Below are 22,884 nucleotides of genomic sequence, written 5' to 3' on the forward strand. Positions count from 1 at the left end.
GGATGGGCCGGGAGACCGGGAAGGGGAAAGGGGCGAAATGGCTCTGCGGTCACATGCCGCGGGGTCTAGTGGGAGGAGCAGTTGCCCGGAGGACGCCCGGCGCTTCCTGTTTCCGGTTCCCCGAGTGGAGCACCGCGAGGCGCCCTGGGGAACGCTGGCCTTTAACACGAGTCCCGGGTCCGGGGTCTGCGGCTGGCCCCTCGCTGGCCCCGTCGCCCAGCCCCAGACGGGTGTTCAGCCGGGGATCCTGCGCCTTGGCTGCTCCCTTCGCCCGTGACACGTGAGTGTGAGGGGCGTGGAGGAGGAGGGGAGCCGAGAGCGCTCACACCTCGGCGCCGGGGGCGGGGGCGGGGGCCGGGGCCGGGGCCGGGGCAGCTCGGGCTCCTTTGGCCAGGAGTGCAGCCAGAGATCCAGCTCCGGAGCCCTAGGGCGCGAGGGGTAGTTAGAGCCCCGAAGGGAGCGAGGGAGGACGGACCGCCCCAGCCCGGAGAGGGAACCGACGTGTATTCGGAAAGCAAAGAAAGGCGGGACCCTGGGTATGGAGTCGTTTGAGGGCTCAGCGGATACCTGGAGGGGGACTTCTTGATCTGCATCGTGAAGGAAGGTAAAGTGGCATCATTTGGGGAGGATATGGCCCTAGGTGATTGAGAAATCAGGAGACTGGACGGAAGGAGAATTTCCAGAATCCTGGAAGAAGTTTGGAGGGGATTCGTGGATGGTATGGAGGAGCTAATAGAGGGTTTCTCTAGTGTTTTCTCTTCGTAGGGAGCTTCCGCCCCTCGACCTAGAGCTACTTCTCTCAGGCTTTCCAGCATTGGGGCGGTCTAGCTAATTGAGGCTGCTCTTCTAAAAGTGGAGGCTGCTGGAGACGGGAGATAAGGGCCGCTACCGCAGAAAGTAGAAATTACACTGAGAAGCGGAAAACGTTCATGGCTCGTCTTGAGGGGTGGGAAAGAGTGGTGCAGACGCCCCGTAGTGTGAACTGCTTCCCGATTCCTGGCTTGGTCATTGGTCATCCCGTTGAAGAGAAATGTTTAGCATTACCAAAATCGTTCTGTTCCAGAACGAGAAAACTGAAGAGGATATTTCAAAATCTTAAAGTCCTGCCCTTTACTTCCAAAGTACGTAGACAAACTATTGCACCTAATTATAGCACCTTAAGAGGGAACTACGGCAGCCCTTCGGTTTCGTACTCTCCCTAAGAGATGTTTGCACCCTCGTATTACAAATTTTCCAGAAAATAGCTGTATGCCATGAATCATCCGAGTTGTCCCACCAACTTCATACATGTTTAATACTTGTATAACCTAGGGCAAATAATTTACTCTCTGTAAGCATCAGCTTCCTCATCTGTAAAATGAGAGAAATGATACCTACTTTTCTGGGCTGTGAAAATTAATGTAATCTAGATGAAGCACTTAGAGCATTTGCACTGAGTCAAACATATAGACAAACATTAAGAAGAAAAGAGAAAAGAATATAAGTTGATTCTCATCCTAACTTGAACCAATAAGCAAATGAAAGATCGTTAAACTCAACTAATGCAGACTGCAGGGTGTTTAACCCTTTATCCTATCCCAATTTTGTAAGATTCTTTGTTTTAATTTGGGAAAAGAAATCATCAACTGTTAACAGATAAGAAACTAACTTTGAAGCCAAAGAACACAGTCTTCTGTATGAGCATTCCTCCAGAAAACTGGTCCTGGCGGGGGGGGGGGGGGGGGGGGGGGGGGGGGGGGGGGGCTTGAAAGTCCAGGATGTTGAGTGCTCACTTTGGCAGCACATATAGTAAAGTCCAGGATGTTGGAATTTTAAATTAGATCATGAGAAAATATAAGGAATATGGCATGTATAAAATCAATCTAATAAAAGGAATCTCTTAATATTTTTTAAGGAACGCAGCTGGTCACGTAGTGTGTTGAGCAATGAGTTAATTTAGGGAAGATAGGAGTTTGAGGTTTGAGTTCTTTATTCCACCTCCTATTAAGTGATCTGTGTGAGGAGTCACTTCCCCCTGCTTTGTCAAAAAGAAAGCAAGGCTGTGGCTGCCTACTCTGATCCCCAAAAAAGTAATGTGAAAGGGGATATACATGTAGTGGTTAAGTGTAGACCATGAACTCTGGAACCAGACGTTCTGGGTCACTCCACTGGCTGTGCCTCAGTTTTCTCATCTGTAAATTAAGGACAGTGATTGTATTTACTGCATAGAGTTTTTGTAAGAATTAATTAGTTAATGCATGTTAAGTACTTTTAACAGTAAAAAGCAAGCATTCTATTAAGTTTCCTATTACTGCTTTAAATGTGTTTATGGGGGCCTTACACTTTATGGTTGGCGATGATTATTCTCTGGAAACATTTTATTAATACTACTATAGTGAGTTGATTTTGGAAATACACAAAGTCAGGGAGACAACTTCCCAAGCATTTTTTGCTCTAGTGGAGTGTGGAAAACAGAAGGTCAAATGTAAGTTTAGTTAGGAGAGATTTCAGTCAGGGCTCAGAGCTTCCATTTTCCAATCTTTAAACTTACTAGTACCCATTAAACTCTGCCTAATTTTATATTCTAGAAATGCACTGGAGGTGATAAACCAGCCTGGAAAAGAATTAGAGGACTTTAAAGAGTATTAACCAAAGCCCAGGCTTGAAGGATGGAAGCATGTTATTATAAGTGGGAAAAGTTTGGAAGAATTAGATCTCTGTATTGCAGCAGTAACACTGTTATGAAATTAACAAGTAGCAATGGACTGGAGGACCATTATTGGATACCAGAGTGAAGTCTTTTGCAAGGGTAAATCGGTATATCCTTGGTGTGAAGATGGATTAGAGAAAAGAAAATGAGCCTGGGAAATGGAACCATGTGTTTCCATTCCTAGAGCAATACAAGGAGCAGATGAATTGGAAAGTAACTTAGTGACTCCCAAGAATTGTCAGCAGTTAGAAGTGTACAAAGACAGTTCTGCTTACTGGAAATTTAGAAACTCTTGTGATTTGTGACATGTAGAGCCCTAGGTGGGTTTTGGAAGACTTCTTTAAACCGCTCACTTGGACCTAGTGAATTTTCTTCTTCCGATGATTAAAATGATTGAATGTTTTTTGAGATGAGCCATTAAAGTAGATAAATGTCAAGTTTGTAATGCTGTGGCTATGTGTATCTCTAGTCGTCTTTCTTATGGTAAATGTGAACAAAGACTGATGGATGCTCCTGACTGTTGACAGAAGTTAGGACCCAAAGTACTGAAGTCCCTTTCCCTATTTTACATATTTCTCCATAACTTTCAACTAGACAATATCAAGTGTTAAGCTATAATTTAAGTGTTATCTTAGGGAGGGCCACAGGTTGGAGCAGCTTTTATGTACTAGTAATGATTTTAAATATGAGATACCACAGTCTAACTTTCTACAAAACAGTAAAGATGCACATTCTCTCAAAAGAAATAAAACTTTAAAAATAAGAGAAACCTAGAGATTAAGAATCCTATTCTGGAAAAAAAAAATCCTATTCTGAATATTAAAGGACAGGAAAAAATAATGGATGAAAGCTAAAATAGACACAAGAAAATAAAACCCAACATGATAATGAGGAAAACTGACTGGTATAAAATAAGTGATGGATGGAAGATAAAACTGTAAAACTTACACATTCATGTGCTTTCTCTCTTTCCCTTCTCTCCTGATCTTTCCCTGCTTCCTCAACACACACACACCCTCTCCCAAAAGGATGTTCCCCTTCTTCAGCCGCTGGAGGACTGGACTGCTCCTGCCACTGCTCCTAGCTGTGGCAGTAAGAGAATCCTGGCAGACAGAAGAAAAAACCTGTGACCTGGTAGGAGAAAAGGGTAGAGAGTCAGAGAAAGAGTTGGCTCTTCTGAAGAGGCTACAACCACTGTATAACAAAAGGTAAATGAAGAGAGCTTTGAAGGGCTTCAGAAAATAACTTTGTTAAAGAATCTTTTCCTCTGGGGCGCCTGGCTGGCTCAGTCGGTGGAGCATCTGACTCTTGATCTTGGGGTTATAAGTTTGAGTCCAACACTGGGCACAGAGATTACTTTAAAAAAATAAAATCTTAAAAAAAAAAGTTTCTTCTACTTACTGAATTTATTTTAGTATTTCTACTCTATGTGGAGGGACTACGTGTATAATAACCTCTGGGAGATGGCTGTAATCTGAATGTTCGTAATACTGATCTCATTGTCCATGATATCTTGCCCCCCCCCTTTTTTTTAAGTAGGCCGCATACCCAACACAGGGCTTGAATCCACAACCCTGAGATCAAGATCTGAGCTAGAGATCAAGAGTCGGACACCTAACTTACTGAGCCACCCAGGCATCCCTGCTTACAGTTTTTGTTTTTGTTTTTTTAATGCTATAGAGCAAATTCTCAGCCCAGTTTTTAATAGCAATGTGAGTTCTCTTATGCAGAAGAATAGCTATTTCCAAGACTGGATTCAGGAGCAGCTTGTAGGAATCTAAAAGCCTTATTTGGTACCTCCATATAAAAGGAATTTAGAAATATCAGATAAACATTGAGGCCTGTAAACATCATGTCAGGACTCTTCAGGTACATAAATCTGAAGATGATCTTCAAGGAACAAGGGACCATGGGATACTTCCCGTGAATGTAAATCCTTATTCACAGGGAAATAGCAGCTGACACTCCGGCACAGTCTGGAACAGGTATTCTAGAATATCTAGCTGTCTGGGATGTTGTGTTTTAATCTGTCATCATCAACAATTAGGATTGTCTCATGATTCAACAAATAAAAATTATTCACTAGTAGATGGATATCTCATGATCAACAAATTTACTCACTATTACATTTAGCTGTGACATCAGGTAAATTGATCACTCTTGGGATGGGGAATGGGGAAGGAGTGTAGAGGAAGAGAGGCTGCTTCTCCTAAGGCTGATAGCCAGTAACTCTTCTCTTCCTTCTTTCTCCTCACTTCTCCTTACAGCTTTCAGAGCACTGTGGGCCAGGGCCCAGACACATATATCTACATGTTCAGGGTGTGCCGGGAAGCTGGCAACCGCACCTCTGGGGCAGGCCTGGTGCAGATCAACAAAAGTAACGGGAAGGAGACAGTGGTAGGGAGACTCAACGAGACTCACATCTTCAATGGAAGTAAGACTCTCCCTGTTAACTGACCCCGAGTCAATCCCTCTGACAGTCCTGTATGTGTCAGCCTTTCTCATTCTCTTCAGAGTATCATAAGGTGCACGTGCTTCAGCTCACCTGAGACAATAAATCACAAGATACATAGTTCCACAGCTCCTCTGGAGCCATGACTTAAGACCTTGGTATGTTTGTTTTAAAGTTAATGAGAAACTTATGCAAAAAGAAGAATCTAGCTAGGATTCTGTAGCTTAATGTGTTTTTCAAGCTAGACTTAAAAATATCAACCACGACCATTTCTCATGGAATTAGTCCAACTTTGCCAGTTACATCTTTAGAGATTAAGCTTTTATGCAAGCCAGTCTATAAAAATTGTCCTACTGACTTGTGCTATTATGTTTCTCAAAAGCCATAAAATCATTTTGCTGGAAAGGACTATGAGCACCTGTGGCCTAATTCCATTCCTTAAGCAGATAACTGTATTTTCCAGTGCAGATTTTTGCTCATATCAATAATATAATAAAAAATAACATCAAGAGTTTGGGAGTAGGGGTTGGAAGACTGGATTTTTGACCGAGCTCATGTTTAGTTGTCCTGTGACTTTGAGCCCCTGCTATGCCTGCGCATAACTGGGGCCACCTGGTTCCCCCGCCACTGACTCTTTTAACCACAAGCAACATGGCGGCACCCATGTCATTGTGTTTCTTCATATGCAAGATTAGAAGCAGCATCTTTATTTACTTCCTGTGATTGATGAATCAAAGGATATTTTGCAAAAGAAACTTGAATGCAATAAATATGAGAGAAGAAATGGCTCCCAATTTTAAAAATCCTCCACCTTGAATTTATCTGTGGCTAATTTTAAATCTTAGGCTATCCCTGATCTAAGAATTTTATGGAACCTCTTCTTTCGATGTTAGCAGGTGTTCAGAAAATGTGAATCAGTGTCAAAGTATGGGTCATAATTGTTTTTGCACTATCGGTTGCCTAACTTTATTGTGGAAAATTAAGATTATTACACGAATATCTGATTTTTAGTTATCTTAAGGGAACTCAAAGCTATTAGGAAAAAAAAAGCAAGTTTTAGCTTGGTATTTCTTGGTTCCAGAGCTCATACTGACAAGGGTTATTTGAATTAAAGCCAATTTCATTGAACTCCTCAATTCCTTTCTACCATAGTACCCAGGCCTGCCTCTGCTTTTCCCCCACCCCAAAGCAACATTCTCATTGTCCCTCCTCAGGTAATTGGATCATGCTGATCTATAAAGGGGGTGATGAATATGACAATCACTGTGGCATGGAGCAGCGTCGCGCGGTGGTGATGATCTCCTGCAATCGACACACCCTAGCGGTGAGGCATCCTGGGCCACACTAGCCTAGAGAGGAGATGAAAGGACTGACCTGAGGTGGGAGAGAATTTCCAGAGGGAACAAGATACATTGGGATGGATAAGGGAAAACTAGTTCAGTTTTTCCCTCTGCCACAGACCACCTATCTGCCATCATACATGGAAAATAAGTTGTTGAACCAGGAGAAAGCAAATGTTTTTGTAGCTTGTGGGTTTTCTCTTTTTCTAAATAGGAGTCAAAAGGAAATGGTACACTAAATGTAGTGTTATGTCCTTTCATCATCAGGACAATTTTAACCCTGTGTCTGAGGAGCGAGGCAAAGTCCAAGATTGTTTCTACCTCTTTGAAATGGATAGCAGCCTGGCCTGTTCTCCGGAGACCTCACACCTCAGTGTGGGTTCTATCTTACTAGTCACGTGAGTGCTTTTCCCTTTATCAATCCAAACCTTCCTTTTTTTTTTCTTTTTTCTTTAAACTCAATTACTTGGTGATGTTTAGACTCAAATTGTGTGTGCTATGCCATCACTGGAGGGGGCAAAGCTTTGTGTGAGAATCCTCTAAACTCTATGCAAGTTTTTAAAAATTAGGTATGTTTCGCCCCTGATAAATATTTGCATTTAGAGGTGCTTTATATCTCATTACTGGAGGACCGGACAGTTTTTAATACCATTCTATTAGATTATAAGAACTTTTAAAGAAATGAAACTGTATAGCTAACAGGACCTATCCTTGGCTAGAAGTCAGAGTCACACACTAGGTCTTATTTTTTCCTGAACTTTTGCTTTTAGACAGTGTTCCAACTGGTTTAAGAAGGTACCCTCCCCAGGGTTTTTTTTCTTCTGTTTTTATGGACTGTAGGAAACAGCTAATGAATAGAAAGATTATCTTTATTATTGAAGTTTTACCATCCCTCAATTATTTAAGTAGAGAGGTCTCTCTTCCATAGGTTTGCATCACTGGTCGCAGTCTACATCATCGGGGGGTTCCTATACCAGCGACTGGTGGTGGGAGCCAAAGGAATGGAGCAGTTTCCCCACTTAGCCTTCTGGCAAGATCTTGGCAACCTGGTAGCAGTAAGTAACAGGACTACCTGCTGAGTCTGGAGCCTGCGGGCAAGGGTTGAGTGACCAACCATCCTGGTTTGGACCCAGACTGAGGATTTCTGGGGACATAGGACTTTGGGTGCTAAAACAGACATCCCAGCAAAACAAGTACAAAGTATTCATTGGTCCTAATACAAAGTAACAAGTAGTATAGCATCTTAGTGTCTGGTCTTTCTAAAGACTTGTTGGAAGAGACACGCTGTTGCTTAAATTGAGGAATCTGATAAAGCTATTAAGGGGCCTTGATGGGGAGAAAGAAAGACCTAAGGAGAATTTTTCTCCTGTTAGCCCTGAATTCTATTTTGGCTGGTCCTGGGTTTTCTCTCCATTATCTTTGAAGAAACCTAGTTCTTGCTGTATTCTTAGGCCACAGGTACATTTTGCCTCACCCTAGAAGTTGGTTAGGTTATTCCAAATGATCATTTCCTTCCTTTGCTTCTCTCTACAGGATGGTTGTGACTTTGTGTGCCGCTCTAAACCCCGAAATGTGCCTGCTGCGTATCGTGGTGTGGGGGATGATCAGCTGGGGGAGGAGTCAGAAGAAAGGGATGATCATTTATTACCAATGTGATTGCACTTTAAATGCCCAGCTGCTTCTTCAGTCCCCCAAACCAAAGCATACTCAGCCAGATTTCTTAAGCAGCCTCCACTCCAGTCTCTCATCCCACCCTTAACATTGCTCTTGCTTTTCAGTTTGCTGTTGATTTGCATTCTCTTCTACTAGTAGAACTGCCTTCCCTTGATTCCCTATTTTATTGTTCCTCTAGAGAGGTACAGTTGTAGGACAGAGATAAATAGGGCCTGTGCAAAAGAGGCCATCACACTATCTCTTGCTATCAGAAGGTACAAGTAGGATAGTTACAGTGAACAAAAAAAAAGTGTGGCAGGCTCCCTGACTTTTTTAAACACATTTTCACAAGTTTTTGAGACACTGGATTTCTTTAATTAAAAAAAAAAAAAGGCAAAGAAACATTATTTATACAAGGTTTGATTGCTTTCATGCTGTTACTCTGTACTCTACAGTAGTCTCCATGAGAACCTGGATGTAATTTCTTGCTGTTTGAACTACTCTACAGTGTAATACTTAGTTGCATTCCAAGTGTTGCCATTTGGTCAGAGCCTGGAGATGTTGCAGACTTCCTTCTCCCACCTCTGGGATTAGGATGGGGAAAATATTTAATTTCCCACTCAGAGGATTATGAAATACCATCACATTTGTTGGCCTTGGAGTGACCTTATTGTGGAACTGGGCCCTGGATTGGGGGCTCATGGTCATTAGTCCATTATGTGGCCAAAATGCCTTATCCAGAAGTCTAGTCCTTCAGAAAGGGAAGGTGAATTGGACCTCCTGTGCTACAGGGGTTCCAGAAAAGGAAGTCTTTACCTGTAGTGGGATCTCCTCAATGGCTTTCTTCTCCCACTTGCAGTAAAAACTTGGCCCAAGCTTTTCTTCCAAGATGTTTCCCTCTACTAGTATTTCTAAATATGTTGCACTTTCTTCGCAGGCATGTCGACTTCCCCTTTGCCCCCCCAAATCTTCTGGAAAGGGAATGAAAGCAGAGGTGGGACATCTAGGGCTTTGCCATCCTGTGCTCTGGGTGTGGAATGCTGCTGTACCTGTCCCTTCTGGCTCAGGGAAGTATCTTCTTGCCCACAACATTTCTGTGGGGAGAGGTTCTGAATCCTCTGATGCTTCCACTTTTTTGATAGGCCACGTGCCCAAGAAGCCTGGCCCAGTCTTTCTGTAATAGTGAGCCTGGGCCATTGAAGAGTAACATGGCTCCACTGGACACAAGAGGATGGTGGAATCAATAGGCAGGGGCTTTTTATAGCCTTTAGGGAAGAAAATGAAATTATTTCATCTTTGGACTTTTAAATACTATTGGAATGATTTTTTTTCTTCTTTCTAAACAGGGAAAATAATGTTATATAAAAGCATCCTTTTTGTTATTTGTTTGCATTCCCTCCCCACACTGGTGTTTTAAAAATGCAGAAACAAAAAAGGAAAAAAATTACATTTTTTTGTACAAAAACACTTAAAAAATTAAAAAAAAAAAAAAACAGTTGCCCTTGTCTTTTGTATGAAAGAGTAGAGACACTGAAATGGAGTAAGAGACAACTGAGACCAATTTTTATCCTTTTACTGAGGAGGAAAAAAATATTTAATATTTTTGTTGTATAAGGAATAGCGCCTAAGGCAGGTACTTATACTCCTGACCTCAGTCCCACACACTCCCGTTTTAATAAAGCTATAGGACAGAGCAGAGTTGGAACTGAAAAGAAAGGCAGGGTAGAAGACACAACAGATAAACCAAAGGGAGCAGGGGGATGCAGAAAGAATGACAGCCACACATGTGCCACACACATTCTAGCCCCTGCAGCGAATCAGAATGATGCCAACCCAATCTGCACTGGCTGGTGACCCTGCCATGGACACAGGAGGAACGATCAATACTAACAGAGTGACAACAAAGAAGACTGGGCCATGGCCACAGTTGGGCGATCCAGAGGGAAGAGGGGGAGTACCAGATTTTACTCCTTGTGTCACACGAGCTAGAAGAACCCTACCTCCCATTGTGGAGGCACACCTACGTCCCACCCATTTCCTTACCTTACCATACGGTCTACCCCTCTGGGAAAACTGAGACCCTGGCTAGATACTCCACTCCAGGATAAGGCTGAGCAGTCTTAGTTCTCGAGACTGCCTCTTTTATAAAGATTGGATTAGGGTAGCTGAGAAGTGTAATGATTTTAAAAAATAAGGTAGAACCAGAGAAAATGTCACAGCTGCCGCCATGTAGCACCAGCAACCAATTCTTGCACTTTTCTTCCCTGTCTCAGTAATCCCCTCTACAGAAGATTTATGTAATTGGAACAGCTCTTTCTTCCCTGTAAAGTCTGCTGATACCAGGTTACAACCTGGACAGTGGAGAGTGTCTGCCTTAGGCTCGTTTGTGCAAGAGGGCCACCTTAGGTCTCCTTGAGGACATTTATCTTGGCGCAGATCTTGAGGGCGGGGCCCAACTTGATGTTCATGGCACTCATAAGATGTTCCTCTTTAAGTAATAAAAGGGCCTGTCCATCAATCTCCTGGGAACGAAACTCCTCTGCAATCTCTTGGCAGCCTATAAGGAAATGGTGGGGATACATATGAGAAACATTACATGGCAGCACCAGAGGATAGGAGGGGGAAACTCGAGATGAAAACATGGAGACCCAGCAGTGGTTCCTCCCAAGGTTCTCATCCTACAGTCAGGAACATAAAAGTCTGAGGTGGTGAGCTTGGAAAGTCAAATGAAACCAGAGAGAAACTGGCTATTTAAAAAAGCCGAGAGGGGGACGCCTGGGTGGCTCAGCAGCTGAACATCTGCCTTCGGCTCAGGGCATGATCCAGGGTCTGGGGATCTAGTCCCATATCCGGGTCCCCACAGGGAGGCTGCCTCTCTCTCTCTCTGTCTCTCATGAATAAATCTTTAGAAAAAATAAAAGCCAAGAGGAAGAAAAAGTTGACCACAGAAAGAACTTCATTCAAAAAGCCTGAAGAGGGAGGAAAGGGAAGGAGCAAGATCTGTACCTCTTCTTAGTTACACTAGAAAAAAAAAGTTCAGAGCCCTTATGACATTTTTAAGGGCCCAGAGTTCAGGGGCTCCTGGGTGGCTCAGTGGTTGAGCATCTACCTTTGGCTCAGGTTGTAATTCTAGGATCCTGGGATTGAGTCCCACATCGGGCTCCCCGCAGGAAGCCTGCTTCTCCCTCAGCCTCTGTGTCGCTTATGAATAAATAAATAAAATCTTTTAAAAAAACAAAAAAGGGCCCAGACTCCAGACAAATGGCAATAAAAGGTAGGGTGATTTTCTTTTCTGGAGAAAACCATCCTCTGTTAAGAACAGCTTATAAACAATACTACCTGGAAGAATGTGGGGTAACAATGCTCCTAACTTTCTAATCCTTTTCGTGGAAAAAGTCTTATCAGGTATCACAATCACATATAAATAAAATATACTTTATCCAAAAATTATTGGTAAGAAATATAATAGTAAAAATCAAACACTGCAAGATTGCCAACATAGTAGAGGACAGTCAGCCCAGAAAGAAATTAGGAAACCAGGCTGTGGGCAAGTACCTTAAGTAAATATCAAGAATAGAGCCTTCATCATACTATACTTAAAGTGCCTACTGCTTAAAAGTCAGTTCTGTTCCCTGTCACAAAGGCCCATGGCCCATATGGGATGACCTGCAGAAAAGTAAACATCTATGTGATCTGGGTCCTACCAGATAGGCCCTCAATACCTTGTAGAGAAGCAATAAACTCATACACCTCTTCTACACTCCAACGGCTGGGATTGCTGGACAGGAACACAGGGTTGATGCCATGTAATTCTGGTGTCAGTGGCGCTGTATTGGGGTTCCCCAGGTCACGTTCTCCATGCCCAGTTCTCACAGATAAAGGCCCAGGAGATGTTGGAGAGAGTGCTTCATCGTAACTGGAATTATCTGAACCCCGGCTAGAGTCCTCTTGACCCTATGGAGAACATTACAAAGCAGTGAGTTGTGAATAAGTGTCGCGAGGCTTCCCCCGCCCCTTCTGAGCCAACTGGGTTTGGGTTAATACTGAGGAAAAACTAGTATTGCAAGTGAAAAAACTATACTTTGTTTGCAAATGCCCAGAGTCACCAGTCCACTTCTCGAGTAACTTTCAAGTAAACTCACTTTCCTGATTCTTCCCTTCTTCCAACAATCAATCTAGATTTTCTGAAATATAATGTAATGCAATGATTCATGGATACATGAGCCAGTAATCAGGTGAAAGAAGACAAGGAGTCAGGATCTCTTGGAATTGGGGAATGATACCATCAATACACGACTCCGAGTTCTGGTCTCAGACTCTCACCTGGGCAAAGGAATTGCCCGGTAGGGAAAGAAAAAGGAAAGGAGACCATTTTAAAGGTAGCTGGCTCTGCGACTGAAGCTCACCCGGTGGCGCTTGCCCTGGATCTTGGCACGGGCGATGTCGGAGGAGCTGCGGCGAGGCCCACGCCGACGAACACGAGCATAGTTGGATTCTTGGAAATCTTTTATTTTTTTCCTCTTTACCCGGAACTGGTGACTACAGCTCACATTATACCTAGAGGTAGGGCATATATGGGATGTCAGAGGTGCTCTAAAAGACTACCTTGCTACCCTCCATGGGAACTAGTGTTCTAGGAACTGACTTGGGGGAGAACATGAAAGCAAAGAAGAAGACCTTACACATCAGCTGTGAGGTGGTCCTAGAGAAGGGGCACACTATTAGATGGAGGAACTGGTGCTGAAGGTGAGGAAGGGGTGCCCATGGTACCTCTTAGCGCAGGTCATGGAGCAGAATCTCTTGGAGCCTCGAAACTGCTCAGCAGGAGCATACTTTCCGCAGTACTCACACTTCAGGAGGTTCGCCTTCTTATCGAGCTCTGGAAAACAAGGCATCCCTGGAGAATTGTCACTGGTTCTGCTGCTGCTCAGGCCATCATTAGGCCCACAGCTGACTCTAATTACTCTCAGGGTTTGCCCCCCAAAGACCTAAACAATCTAATTCAGAATCCCTAAAACATAAAGTTCAAAATCCAAAAACACAAAGACACGTGCCTCAAGAACATCATGGTCTTCCTGACTTAAGCCAGACTAGTTTCCATTCTCGATGACTAACTTTATCCCAATTTATACTCTCAGACTGCAGACAAGACTGCATTTCAAATAGAAGAGAGAAACTAATTACTAATTAGAAGATATAGGATCCCTCTTCCAATAAGAGTTTACAAAAGCAGTGGGAGAGATGTAAACAAGAGTCCTTAATATAGGGGCATATGGGTGGCTAAGTGGTTGAACATCTGCCTTTGGCTCAGGTTATGATCCCTAGGGTCCCGGAATCGAGTCCTACGTCGGGCTTCCTGCATGGAGCCTGCTTCTCCATGTGCCTACATCTCTGCCTCTCTCTCTCTGTCTCTCATGAATAAATAAATAAAATCTTAAAAAAAAAGTTCTTAATAAAGATTATAAATTCTAGAATAAGGAGAACTGAAAATATAAGAAATATCCTATTTTAGATCATCTTTTGAAAAATATATCCTTACAGTAAATAATTCAAGAGGTTAGCTTGATAAAACTACCCTAATCCTATGGGAACTCTTTTTGTGTGATTCTACACATTCTGATATTTAATAGAGTTCCTATATGTAGATGGCCTCCATATAACTCCCACTTTAAATAATTACTATTTTACACTTAGCCCTCAAACACCTCTCCCGGAGCCTCCTTCCCCAGATGGGTCTCTAAATAAATACTTACCAGCAGATGGGCTGTTCCCTCCCAAGGGGCCCCCCGACTGATTCTCATTCAGCCCTGTCGGGAGGCCAGTCTGTAATGGCTTCTCAGACTCTTTCAGTAACTGAGAACAACCCACCTGTGCCAGAAAAAGTTTACAGTTAAGTTAACCTAATTCCTTTCTGCTTCTCTATAGCTTTCCCCGGCAATTCCTACTGTCATACCTTTACCTGGTTCTCTGAGTTAATGACCAAGTCTGGTTTAGAGAAGAAACATTTTTCAACATGGCAATCAAGAGGCCCTCACTAGCTGTTTTCAGATAAGCCACTGGAAAACAGCGTCCTGCCTTGGCTCCCTATCTTGTCTTTTTCCTTCCAAAGTTGCAGATACCTGTGTTCTAGTCCTGGCTCTGCAACTTCTGGGCTTTAGTAAAGTCCCTTAGTTTCTCTACCACAAATTTCTTCACTCTAATATAGCCTAATTTGTGTAACTAAACATTACAGCTTCTTCTCCTCTTCTCAACATTTTCATTTGGTGGTCTACACATATTCTTTCCTTTCCCCCTTCCCTTCCTTCTTTACAATTAACCATATAAACAGTAGCACTGAACTCTTCTCTAATAATTAAATAGTTCTGAGACTTGATTTTAGTGGACTTGGAAAGACAATAATCAGACCAAGTCCCCACTTGAAAGTCCCACCTTATGGCCCTGCCCTCACCGGGAAAGGCTCTGCTCCTTCCTGGATAACGAAGCCTTCAATGATGTGGGTGAGAATCTGAGGCTTCACGATGGCCTGTGGGGGTTTTGAGTCACCCATTTGTCTGGACACCATGGCTAATGTAGGAGGCGGTGCGGATGGGGCAGGAGCCAAGGCTACTAGTTCACTGCTTGGAGTATTAGCATTCATACCAGTCACTGGTTCAGCTTTCTCTGGAACAGATTAAGGAACAGATAGGGGATGATGCAATGGACTCATTTATTATTAGCCCAGCCAGTCTGATCTTCCACAATAATACACGTTCACCTTTGATCATTAACACCGGAGTCCTGGTTTTTGGATCCACCCATTCATCTACCAAGTTTAGGCCCATATTCTACAGAATGAGACTTAGCTTTGAGCTCTCTCAGAACAGGTCTCTAATCTCTGCACTCCAATAGCACTGCAGAAGTCAGTTCCTCACCTCCAAGACTGTTCTTCTCCTCCATGGCCTTTGGGCTCTCGGCTACTGGAGACACCTTGGCAGGAAGCATTGAACCCAGTGTGGAAACATCGTCTCTCTCCTCTTCAGACTCTGCCTTGCGTTTGACAGCCAACGTCTGTGGTTTGCTCTATAATGTTTAGAATAGAAAAGAAACCAAGATTTATGAGTGAAGGATATAAGGAACCTCCATTACTCCCATTCTGTCAGTGAAAATTTTCTTAGTTCCACATTCTCCAATTTGTCTACTTCCCAGGGCACACTAAAATTCCCAAGTCGTTGCCAAGAAGCATTATCTACTACATCAGTACAAAAGAAAATGTTACATTTAGTCCTGACCTAGACCTTGTCAGGTCATTGACCTGGGTTCATTATGGCCCAACCAAGAATTGCTGTTTTTCCAAAGACTGATTTGGATGATTAAGAACATCTTGACCTAACAGTACAGATCCAAAAACCCAGAATGATTTCAGTAGCAAATTTAGGAGTATAAAGTACAGATTATATACATTAATGTCTCTCTCTCTCTTACAAAAGAAACAAGTAAGTACCAGTATCTTAACCTTCCATCAATGTCTTACAAAAGAAGTACATACCAGTATCTTTTAAGTTGTATAGTTTATAACAAATAGTTGTCACGGATGAAGCAATGCAATGATTAAGAGAGCAGCTGATGTAATACCATATTCTCACACACAGGCACTCACACATAGTAACTTTGTATCTGTTGCAGACTGAATGTTTGTGGTACCCTCCCCTCTTGATTCATAAGTCCCGGGGTGGTTGTATTTGGAGATGGGGCTTCTAAGAAAGTAATTAAGGTAACATGATAAATATCAGTACATCAACCTTCTCAACTCTTCACTGCCCCCTAAGTTAAGCTCTATGTCCACTGAGCCCCAGGTCCACTCAAAGGGGACTGTGCCCTCAAAGCCATCTAACATCACTCACCGGCAGGTGCACAGACTGCATGTAGAAGGCAGCAGGTACCTGGGCTACAACAGGGGAGGATGTTGTAGCCCCCTTTACCACATGTGCGGTCCCCTGCACCGGAGCCAGGCTCATCCCAGAGGCTAGCGTTGGGGGGCACTCCTGCAGCGCACCAGGAGCCTGGGACGAAGGCGGTGAGGAGGCCAAATGGGCCTGCCCGGGCTGTACCGTATTGGGCATCCCCCGGGACGTAGGTACGGCAGCCGCCAGCTGCGCCAAGCCCAAAGCCTGTGCCTGGGCTGTCCCTGGCTGCCGGGTGCCCACGACTTGCACAGGGATATGGGGTGGTGGCTGCTGGGTGGCTGACATCTTAGCAGCCCCTAACTGAGGCGGCTTGATAGGTGCTACAGGTGGCTTGGACTGGATGGGGAGGGGTGGCTTAGGGGTTGGGTCAGGTGGGAGGGACAAGGGCGAAGACTGCAGCATGGGTTGCACAACCAGGGTCTGGGCTTGCTGCTGAGACTGGGAAGGTGGGACCTGCTGAGTAGGTGGGACCTGCGGTGGCTGAGGGGCAGTGAGGGTTGTGGCCGGTGGTGGCGGTGGTGGTGGTGGCGGCGGCGGTGCTGGCTGCTGCTGCTGTTGCTGCTGCTGCTGGGCCAACTGGAGGTGTGTGGCTGTGTGGAGGAGCTGGGACTGCCGGTGCTGGAACTGCTGCTGGTGGTGGATGGCGATCTGCTGCTGGATTACCACCTGCTTCTGCTGGAGGTGGATCTGCTGCTGTTGCTGAATCAAGGAATGGGGCTGGATCTGCGTGTAGGTGGCTAGAGGAATAAGCCCGGCACAGAACAGACAAGAGCAGAAAATAATCAGCCTTTAAATTAAAATTGAAATTAAAATCACCTTTCCAAGGTGTTCCTTTTTTTTTTTTTTTTTAAGATTTTATTTTCTTATTCATGAGACACACAGAGAGAGGGAGGCAGAGACAAAAGCAGAGGGAGAAGTAGGCTCCATGCAGGGAGCCCAACATGGGACTCGAACCCAGGTCTCCAAGATCATGCCCTGGGCTGAAGGTGGCATTAAACCACTGAGCCACCCAGGCCGCTCTTTTCAAAGTGTTCTTAGCTTTGGTATCATATAGTGAATGAAGATCTAGCCTGGAAGGGCCTAGAGATCACTTCATTTGTACTTTTTCTTCTGAGCCAGACATTACCAACTCTCTCTCTCCACAGTTCAAGACCTTAAGGGAAGAAACTCCCTTGCCCAATCATTTCACAGTCCTCAATCATTTCTGGCAGCCATCTAACTTTTATTTCCTTTGTTATACTAAATCCTGTTAGTCTGACCCAGCAGAGAATGGCTGGCCCATCTTCTGTATGATTAGACTAAGTTCAAGGGCTCAGTCCCTGCTTTATTTATTTTTACATCCCTAGAACCCAGCCCAGTGCCCAGCACAAGAAAAAGACTTAATGGTCACCCAGAGAGTAAATGCCCACAGAGGTAAAGATTCCAACATCTTCCTGTGAAAGGCTCGATTTTTTAGAAACATCAGTTTAGGTCACTACCTATGAGAAGTCTTAAGAGTTAGCTGCTATTTAGGCTCAGACTTGACCCAATTTTCTCCACTGTAGGTGGAACCTACAATCTCCCCCACCCCCTATGCCCTCAGATTGTCCAGAGAGCACATGTGAGATGAAAGCACTTTGGAAACAGAAGTGCTATGGTATATAAACAGGTAGTAGTCATACAGCCTGATAATTAACTCTTAATTTTTAAAGATTTTTAAAGATTTTTATTTTTTTGTTTGAGAGAGCCAGAGACAGTGAGAGAGCACGAGCCAGGAGAGGCAGAAGCAAGCTCCCCACCGAGCAGGGAGCCCAAAGCAGGGCTCAATCCCAGAACCCTGGGATCATGACCTAAGCCGGAGGCAGACGCTTTACCAACTGAGCCACCAAGGCACCCGAACTCTTAATTTTTTATAAGTAAATCATCCAAATAGAGCAACAACTAAAGTGCTAGAAACAAGGCAGGCAAAAATAAACATTACCAAATAAGGTGCACCCACCTAACTATACGGAACCACAGTCCAAAAGCAACTATAAACCATTTGGGGTTATTATTATTTATTCTTTTTTTATACTTTTTTAAAATATTTTATTTATTTATTCAAGAGAGACACACAGAGAGAGGCAGAGACACAGGCAGAGGGAGAATCAGGTTCCCTGCGGGGAGCCTGACATGGGACTCAGTCCCAGGACCCCGGGATCCCAACCTAAGCCAAAGAGATGCTCACCTACTGAGCCATCCAGGCATCCCTTTTTTTATCCTTATCATTGATACAGAGGAGCACAAGTTGACTATATTAAACCGTGGCTCTATTTGCTAGTCCTAAGTGCTCCAAGGCACTTATAACAACTCCACTCTACCCTGATCCAAACCATCATCATCAAGATGATGAGTGAGGGGAAGAGCCATCTCCTCTCAAGCTAAATCATGAGCTCCATGAGGACAGGAATCTTTTTTTTCAAAGATGCATCCCTAACACCTCCTCCAACACAGTAGGCAATTCAGTATGAACTGGGTAAATGAATGGGTAGGATGAGAAAACTGACAAACTCAGGGCCTAAGAAGATGGGGACAAAGTAGTTTGTAAACGGACTACTGCCTGGTGGAAATACAGATGTATCTGTTACCGGTCCTCCTCTCTCCCTGGACTAATATGATCAAGGCTGATATCATTTTCCCTCCTTCCACTACTCCAGGACTAAGAAAAGCAAGAACAATGTCAAAGAGACGTACTCTGAAGATTTCAAACAAGTTCTAAGAGAATAAGGATACTCTGAGAGGTGACAGCTTACCTGAGCTAATAAGGGTCTGGCTGGGAGCAGGGGTAGCTGTCCGTGTCAGGTTCATGCCCACGTTCTGCTGACCAGCCCCATCTGCTTCTGCCTTCTTGGCTGCTGCACTCTCTGCTTCTGTCTGGCTTCCCTGACTCACAGTCACTGCTTGGGCTGCAGGTAAGGGCTGCACCACTCCTGTGCCCTTCCTGGGACAGCTCCCACCCCCACCCATTCCTGAGGAAGGCAACTGGCCCAAGCCGCCAGGGGCCTGGCCACCTCCACCGGGACCCAGGGACCCTGGGATGCTACTCCCACTGCCTCCACCAGCTTGACTGAGGTTGAGGGACTGGCCTGAGGCCCCAGAGGACGCCTGAGCTACAGCAAGGGCCTGGCTGGAGGCCTGGGAGAGGCTGGAGACAGGGGAGGCTCCAGGAGGAATGGCCTTCGGAGCAGAGCCTTGCATTTGGGGTCCTTGGGCCGAGGCCTGTTGGTTCCTCACTGCCAAATTCTGCACCTGCAAGATAAAAGAAAAAGATACATTGAGAAAAGGGGAACAGGAGGCACTGAGGTCAGAGCTTTCTGTGACTAGTTCAGAAGCAGTGAAGACAGTTACAGATATTCCCCAGCCTCTGCACAGGGTATCCCCCCCAACCTTTACAATCATATACATTAAAGTCCTTCCAGTCACCCAGGGAGAGACTCTTGAATCCTATTTGATTTTCAGTCTCCTTTATTCACTATCAAATCTATCTGCAAGTTTGCTCATTTATTCCTTCGAGATGGCTCAGATTTTCCTTCTTCCTCCGTTCCTTCAACATCGGCCAAATACCTACTATGCTTCAGGCACTACACTGGATACTGGAAATGCAGGAACGAAAGTCACGGTCTCTGCTCTTAATGGGTACTTTCTACCAGAAAAGACAGACGAGAAAATCACTAATAACCGTATTCTACTATGCAGAGACATATGCTATTGTAGCACAGAGAAGGAAGATGGACTCAGACCAGGGAGATTAGGGAAGACTTCCCAAAACAGTCTTTTGTTTGATCTGTGACTCCATGAGTGAGAGCAAAGGTGGAAGTGTGAAGAAAAAGTAACAATATCTGAAAGACCATTGAGCCAAGAAAGAACATAGCATTTCTGGAAATGATAAATATTTCATTATGTTTGAGGTGAGTTAGAGGGAATGGAAAGAAATGAAGCTAGGAAGACAGATTGAAGCTGGGGGTGTAGAAAGGTACCAGACCAGGAAGGGCTTGGTGTATTAAAATGAGGAGAGTCTGAACTTCAGTTCGGAAACAGAAGTTTATCTATCTCCCCCGTTGTTAATATTTCCAGCACCTAGCACAGTGCCTGACATAGTAAGTACTCCAAAATATGAAGAGAGGACTGATGAGCACTTAACTGATGACAGGAAGCCACTGAAGAATATTAATCAGAATAAACATAATCAACTCTACAGCTGAAACCATTCTTGTAAACATTGCTGATGGAGGCACAACCACTTTGGAAAATAGTTTGGCATCCCGTCCTAAAGTTGAACATTCACACACTCTCAAATCCAGGAATCCTACAAGAGAAACTCTTGCTATATACAACAGGAGGCATGTGTAAGAATGCCACAGCAGCTCTATTCATAGTTAACAAAAGTCTGGAAGCAACCTAAATGGCCATTGTCAGAAGAGAGGAAGGAACTACAGTATATTCACACAGTTGAATACTACACAGAAATCAAAATTAATAAAATACAGTAACATGCAACAATATGGATGGATTTTGACAATAAGCTATTAAGAAAGGATTCTCCCCAAATTATATACAGCACAAAAACCTTATAAATTTAAATACAAATACAAATACATACATATACATATATATACATGTGTGTATATATACATATGTGTGTATGTATGTGTATACATATATGTGTGTATATATATGTGTGTGTGTGTATAAAATATGGTATCTGGAATTTACTTCTAAATAGTCCACAGGTGGAGGAAAGTGGCCTGGTTAAAATGGCCATGTGTTGATAAATGTTGCAGCTGGTTGGTAGGTACAAAGGGAGTCATATTTTTTTCTATTTTTGCATTAAGTTTGAAATTTTCCATAATATAAAATACTGTTTAAAAATATATGTAAACACAATAAAACTGTAGAAAAAGGAACACAGGAAAGGAAGAACCTAGGAATCAGAATGGTTATTACCGTGGGTAGCGGCAGGCAATGGGTAGAACTGAGGTTTGCTTATTACATCATTAAAATATAGTAAGTAAATAAAAGTGGCCCATAAATGGACCACTGTGGAGAGGATGTCATGAACCAAGGATTATGATTTATCAAATTCGGCATACCAGTAGTACCATTTAAAATGTTAGTAACAACATACATTTTCTTTTAAAAAACTTATTTTGATAGTAATATGGAAGATGTTTAGAGGTAGACAAGGAGGAAGTCAAAGACACCATTTAGAAAACCAGTACAGTAATTCAGGTAAAAAATAAAAAGAACCTGAGTTCAGACAAGCAGTAAAGAGGTGACAGCTTTTGAGAGAGATTTACAAGAATTATCAGGATTGGGTGCCGGGGCACTTAATGTGATCCGGCAATTACATAATAGGGTTTTTCTAATCAGCTTTCCATAATAGCGATTTAAAACTTTCCTCATGGGGCAGCCCAGGTGGCTCAGTGGTTTAGCGCCGCCTTCAGCCCAAGGCGCGATCCTGGAGACCCGGGATCAAGTCCCATGTCAGGCTTCCTGTGTGGAGCCTGTTTCTCCTTCTGCCTGTGTCTCTGCCTCTCTGTGTCTCTCATGAGTAAATAAATAAAATCTTAAAAAAAAATAAAATAAAATAAAATAAAACTTTCCTCGTCTCCCGATATACCTCAGGATATACCACTTGCTCTTCCCCATCACCGCTGTAGAGACAATAAACCACTACATGAGCACATTTCAGCAGTTCCATCACTAAATCTACACATTCCCCTCATAAACACCCACCACTTCCTTTTCCCTGCTCTCCCTTCTTTCCTCCCTCCTGATCAAATCCTTCCCCACTCAAGGCCCCACTCCTCTTCCTTCTCAAGGAGCTTCCTTCTCACTTCCTTCCTGTCTCTTCAACCTCTTTGCTAATGGTGCCCTCCCATCACACCTGAACCCCACATACCCAACCCCAGCTTCATCCTCCTTTCCTGCTATCAATAAACTGGTAGTGATTATTTAGATTCACTGCATCTAGTCTCACCATCCAGCCATTCCTCAAGTCATACTACTTTGGTTTCAACAACCCTGAACTCCACTGATACGGTTCTCCATCCGTAACAGAGTAAACTCTACCTTTCTTGTCATCCCTACTGTATTAGACAAAAGACTCCCTGCCTCTTCCAACATTTTGCTCCTTTCTCTTTATGACACCACACAATCCAGATTGTCCTGTGTCCCTGTCACTCTTTCATACTCCCCTCTGCCAGTCCATCAGCCTCTATTCGACCTTGAACTATTCCATTTTCTAAGGAACAGATCTAACCCTCAGGGCTCCATCTTAAAGGCTTTTCTCTTGTCAATCCATACCTTTCCCTCAGCAATGCCAAATGTTCTCTTGATATCAATTATCATCTCTGTGTCCACTACTCTTAATGTTATCCCCCACGCAGACCTTCCCTCTAAGCTCAAGTACCAGATATATAAAACTGCTGACCACATGACCTGGTGTATATCCAAAACTAAACTTCACCCTAAATCCGCTTCTCCAACATTCATCTCAAAAGTAGCACTAAGCAGCCACCTCACTGTTGTATCCGGCACCTCCCTCAAAATCAGTTTTCCTTTTTCAAAGATCTTCTAAGTTTTTCTCAAATCTAGATTTTCCCTGCTTTCACCACTCCCCATCCACATCTTCCTGGGATACTCAATTTAAATGTCACCTCCGGACAGCCTGGGTGGCTCAGCCTTCGGGCCCAGGGCTTGATCCTGGAGACCCGGGATTGAGTCCCACATTGGGCTCCCTGCATGGAGCCTGCTTCTCTCTCTCTCTCTCTCTGCCTCTCTCTCGCA

The 22,884-nt window shown here is 43.9% G+C and overlaps 2 protein-coding genes across 16 annotated transcripts in view; one reads left to right on the forward strand and one right to left on the reverse strand.

The window, feature by feature from the left end:
- Positions 1-10,669, forward strand: M6PR (mannose-6-phosphate receptor, cation dependent). 6 transcript variants are annotated; one of them, XM_072799110.1, is made up of 8 exons: positions 152-280; positions 1,064-1,121; positions 3,718-3,897; positions 4,957-5,123; positions 6,356-6,465; positions 6,749-6,879; positions 7,410-7,536; positions 8,015-10,669. In XM_072799110.1, the coding sequence occupies exons 3-8, from the start codon at positions 3,719-3,721 to the stop codon at positions 8,135-8,137; spliced, it is 837 nt and encodes a 278-aa protein (XP_072655211.1). In that variant the 5' UTR covers positions 152-280; positions 1,064-1,121; position 3,718; the 3' UTR covers positions 8,138-10,669. The 6 variants fall into 6 exon arrangements, with proteins under 6 accessions (XP_072655209.1, XP_072655212.1, XP_072655215.1 ...); XM_072799108.1 differs by lacking the exon at positions 1,064-1,121 and having other exon boundaries at positions 1-280; XM_072799109.1 differs by lacking the exons at positions 152-280; positions 1,064-1,121 and adding an exon at positions 330-604.
- Positions 9,691-22,884, reverse strand: part of PHC1 (polyhomeotic homolog 1) — a 22,697-nt gene continuing 9,503 nt past the window's right edge. For 6 of the 10 annotated variants that reach the window (XM_072799107.1, XM_072799101.1, XM_072799104.1 and 3 more), the window contains 9 exons: positions 18,849-19,344; positions 16,015-16,814; positions 15,046-15,193; positions 14,583-14,794; positions 13,888-14,002; positions 12,905-13,031; positions 12,541-12,691; positions 11,857-12,088; positions 9,691-10,691 (listed from right to left, as the gene is read on the reverse strand). In XM_072799107.1, the coding sequence (XP_072655208.1) occupies positions 10,537-10,691; positions 11,857-12,088; positions 12,541-12,691; positions 12,905-13,031; positions 13,888-14,002; positions 14,583-14,794; positions 15,046-15,193; positions 16,015-16,814; positions 18,849-19,344 (2,436 nt within the window). In that variant the 3' untranslated portion in view covers positions 9,691-10,536. Of the gene's footprint in view, positions 10,692-11,856; positions 12,089-12,215; positions 12,319-12,540; positions 12,692-12,904; positions 13,032-13,887; positions 14,003-14,582; positions 14,795-15,045; positions 15,194-16,014; positions 16,815-18,848; positions 19,345-22,884 lie in introns of those variants that run through there. The other 4 variants (XM_072799106.1, XM_072799100.1, XM_072799098.1 and 1 more) reach the window with 2 other exon arrangements.

The sequence above is a fragment of the Canis lupus genome, chromosome 25, assembly GCF_048164855.1.
Source record: "Canis lupus baileyi chromosome 25, mCanLup2.hap1, whole genome shotgun sequence".
NCBI lineage: Eukaryota > Metazoa > Chordata > Mammalia > Carnivora > Canidae > Canis > Canis lupus.

Bases quoted from the DNA above. Each gene is read 5' to 3' on its own strand.
- M6PR (XM_072799108.1), top strand. From the start codon at position 3: ATGGGCCGGGAGACCGGGAAGGGGAAAGGGGCGAAATGGCTCTGCGGT. The intron at 5,124-6,355 runs GTAAGACTCTCC...GTCCCTCCTCAG, and splicing joins GACTCACATCTTCAATGGAA to GTAATTGGATCATGCTGATC. The intron at 6,880-7,409 runs GTGAGTGCTTTT...TCTCTTCCATAG, and splicing joins GGTTCTATCTTACTAGTCAC to GTTTGCATCACTGGTCGCAG.